General features: G+C 40.0%; 1 protein-coding gene across 1 annotated transcript; it reads right to left on the bottom strand.

Moving 5' to 3' along the window:
- Window positions 1-321: 321 nt before the first annotated feature.
- LOC115020294 (amine sulfotransferase-like) lies at window positions 322-3,314 on the bottom strand. The gene is made up of 6 exons (XM_029450246.1): window positions 3,161-3,314; window positions 1,387-1,595; window positions 1,189-1,315; window positions 869-963; window positions 547-721; window positions 322-440 (listed from the first exon to the last, which is right to left on the bottom strand). Exons 1-6 carry the CDS (start codon window positions 3,312-3,314, stop codon window positions 322-324), a joined length of 879 nt encoding a protein of 292 aa, XP_029306106.1.
- Between the last annotated feature and the right edge of the window lie 319 nt (window positions 3,315-3,633).

Consider the following 3,633-nt stretch of genomic DNA (forward strand, 5'->3'; position numbering starts at 1 on the left):
ATGTCCCTTCACACACACACACACACACACACACACACACACACACACACTATAGAGATCTATTGTACTACTTGTATGGTTAATTGATCATTTATTTCTGCTTTGTGATAAAGGGTCAGTTCACCCAAATTACAGAAAAGCACATTTTCACATAGTATAAACAACCTGTTTGGGGAAAGATGAACTAACTAACTGTTTGTGATTGTAATGGAGGAGTGTTTCCCTGCACAGAGAGGTTCAAGGATCACTGAGCGAGTGAATCACTGTGTTTTACTTTTAGCCTGAGAGGTCATACTGAGGGCTGAGCTGAATTAAGATGAACTACTGTTTGATCTCCCAGGTGCAGCTGAGAGGCACGTTACTCATCTTCTTTTTAAATTCTTTATCAAAATGTTCATCCTGGGCCACTGTGAAGACATTCTTCCAGTCGCCTGCTATACCTGTTAGGACAGACAAAGTAAGAGATTTACCTGTCTGTACTGATCTGCTGGTTAGTTCTTTCCCACCTATAAAAGTATGGAAGTAAAGGAAACAGAGGAAACAAACCTTTGCGCATGGTTTTGGCAGAGTAGCGTTTGGTTTCAACTAAGTCCTTGTAGTTGGCTTTGGGGTTGGTCTTCATGTTTTTGAAGGTAGACATCTCCACAACATGATCAACGGCTTCCTCTGTCAAATCTTTTCCCAGGAACGCACAAAGCTTCACAACTTCCCCTCTGAGGTCCTGTCAATCACAGGGGTTTATGAACAATATGTATACAGTATGTGTATATTATTCAACATTGATAGAAGTTTTTTAAGAACAACTTTCATCTTCAACTGTCGCCAAATGTTCTACTAACCATATAATAGAAAAAAGAAGATTCCCAACCTTCAACATGCGCTCGTACTGCACAAAATGGATGTCCAGTTGGTCTCGTGTTTCCTGATATTCTCGCACATGATCAAACCAGGAACCCATGTAAACTGTTGGAGAAACGATATGTGTGTGTAAAAGGTGAGGGAGACCGATTGTTTCCTAAATCCTAAATAAATGCTGCCAAACGTACAAAAATAAACTATCAAATGTCAAGTCTTTGTTGTATCTTACAATAAAATCTGACGATGCTACGTGTATAGATACAAAAACATAGTTGTGAAACAATTATTCTATTTTACAAAACGTTACTAACCCCATAATCCTGAACCTACCATCACCATCCAGGAACTGCTGAAAGAAATCCTCAAAGCTCTTTGGTGTTTCCAGCAACACCCAACTGTGGGCAAAGTGATAGAAGGACACCAGGACATCTTTGGGGTTCCTCCAAACATACACAATCTAGAAATAAAACAAAATGAATCCTGTGCACTGTGCTTGAATCAATGCTTGAATATTGCAAATTAAATGACCTTGAGTCGTTGAGCTTTCACTCCCTGGGGCAACATGTCAGGAGGGAGATGTGAGCCAAAGATCCGAGGATCTGACCTTTCTCGTAAAGGGTTGTCCGCATTTCTCTCCTCAAGCCAAGGAACTCGTGTCCTGTTGGTGACATCTTCTGCCCAGTCAGGGTGTGCAGCTTCCATGATCTGGACCAGGACCTGCTGCAGCCATGTTGTGCCTGCACAGTCAATTGAAATAGATGCTGTTTGAAATACAAAAGAGCAGTTGGACCTTGCCAGACCGTGTTTCTATTATTTAGTCCACCCTCATTGATATAAATGTAGGGGACAAAAAATCACAACAGCAGGTACAATCAGCTCCTCAAACTAGCAAGTACACTCAAAATCTAAATCATAACTTTGAGCCCACTTACGTATAAAGCCTCATAAATATCCTCTTTTCAGCAATATTTTGAAAAAGACGCTCCTAAGGCTTTGCCAGAGGTCCACACGTTCGTTTCCGGTAAAAAGATATCCACTGTGAACATCGTCACATCGATAAAAGTCCATGAACAGCTGTTGCAATCTGTGAAATCAGCTGGTCGATTTTTACATCGTGTGATCATACACAGTCATAACTTAACATCTCGTGCGCTCATCACGGTACAGACACATCCTGGTTTCAGCGTGGGCTCTCAGCGTTAGATTGACACTTCATTTGAGCCAATCGGAGCTTCGATGGGTTTTTTACAACATTCATGATCCAATGAGTGTCAACCTGATAAGAAAGTGCCCACCCTCTTCTTTAGTTACAGACTGACCCTGGATCAGCTCAGCGTCCTGGTGGCGCGCACATCGTATAGAAAACGAGCGCCTCTTTCGTTAGATGCGTCACTTTAAGTTTTTATCCCTTTTTATCTGAAATTGGGTGGTGAACTTGATAACACTTGGTTCTATGTTTCTATTGTGTATTTCAGCTCTGGACTACCAGCTATACCCATCTTCAGACATCTTTTTCAACAACAAACTTCAGACGGAGTGTATTTTCTTCAAATTCAGTGTATTCAGACCACTATTACTCAGTGCCAGAAGCACTTGGAGTGATTCTTCACTGTTTTGCAAGAACAATAAGAGAGTTATCTTTTGAATGAGCCCACAATCATGCAGTTGGTGCAAATGGTTGAAGAGCAGCTTTCAATTTACTCTGGGTATGTCGTTTGTAGGTATTTTCGGGTAAATTCGCCCACTTTCTAAGAGGTTTTAACACAGATCTCATAGAAAGACCCAAAACTCTAGTGGAAAAGACTGAATCCAGTCACAGAGCTGCCAGCAAGGCTAGCAAGGCTTTGTTCTGTCATGTTGTTGCACGTTTAACAATGTACTTAAGTATCGGTATGCACACACTTTATCTGCCCGAGGCTGAAGGGAAGACCTGCAGACTCTACTCGGGGCTGAAAAAAGTATCATTGAATATATATTGTGAAGTTACTATTCTAAAAAGACACTAGAATGGATTAAATATACGACTGTAAAAGACAGTGCTCTTTGTAGTAAAAATGTAAATAGAAAATGATCTAGCATTGAAACTAAATGGGATTTTAAGTAGGACAGTGGATTCATAATACATCTATTCATATAATGTTAACAATGTAATCAAAGTCTATTTGTTATGTATTAATAATTTGTATGCTGATTTTTCAAAGCATGCAGGTTATATAAACGTTTTCATTCAGTTGATTTACTCATGAATGATATATAAATATGCTTGTAATCAGTTTTTTGATTAAAAAAATAAACAACTGACCTGATTTGGGGTATGTAACGAGGAAGATATCAGTAGGACGGAGCTCAAAATGCTGGAGGGCATCAAGGTCCTTGGGTCGCATTTCATCCTTGACCAGAAAGTTTCTTCTTTTGTACCTGAACAGGTACGGGCTCACCAAGTCCAGAGAATCCATGGATGCTACTTAAACAAATAAGAAACTGTTCAAACCTGGTTGAGGTTGTTTGAATATGTGAGTCAGAATTTAAAGTCTGGAATGAAACCACACAGGAAATGATCATTTATATCACAACTTGTTCTGTCATGTTATGCACATTGTTGCACTGCCCCTGCAATGATGTCTGGCACACTGCTGTACTGTTGTGTGTTCTGCTTAATGTCATACCAAGTGCAATTGTGTAAACTTTGTTTGCCTATGGAAAATTAAAAGTTGTGATTTGACATGTGTGTGTGTGTGTGTGTGTGTGTGTGTGTGTGTGTGTGTGTGTGTGTGT

The sequence above is a fragment of the Cottoperca gobio genome, chromosome 15 (assembly GCF_900634415.1).
Source record: "Cottoperca gobio chromosome 15, fCotGob3.1, whole genome shotgun sequence".
NCBI lineage: Eukaryota > Metazoa > Chordata > Actinopteri > Perciformes > Bovichtidae > Cottoperca > Cottoperca gobio.

Bases quoted from the DNA above. Each gene is read 5' to 3' on its own strand.
- LOC115020294 (XM_029450246.1), bottom strand. From the start codon at position 3,314: ATGGATTCTCTGGACTTGGTGAGCCCGTACCTGTTCAGGTACAAAAGA. The intron at 1,596-3,160 runs GTCAGTTGTTTA...TTGACTGTGCAG, and splicing joins CGTTACATACCCCAAATCAG to GCACAACATGGCTGCAGCAG. The intron at 441-546 runs GTTTGTTTCCTC...CTGTCCTAACAG, and splicing joins TGCCAAAACCATGCGCAAAG to GTATAGCAGGCGACTGGAAG.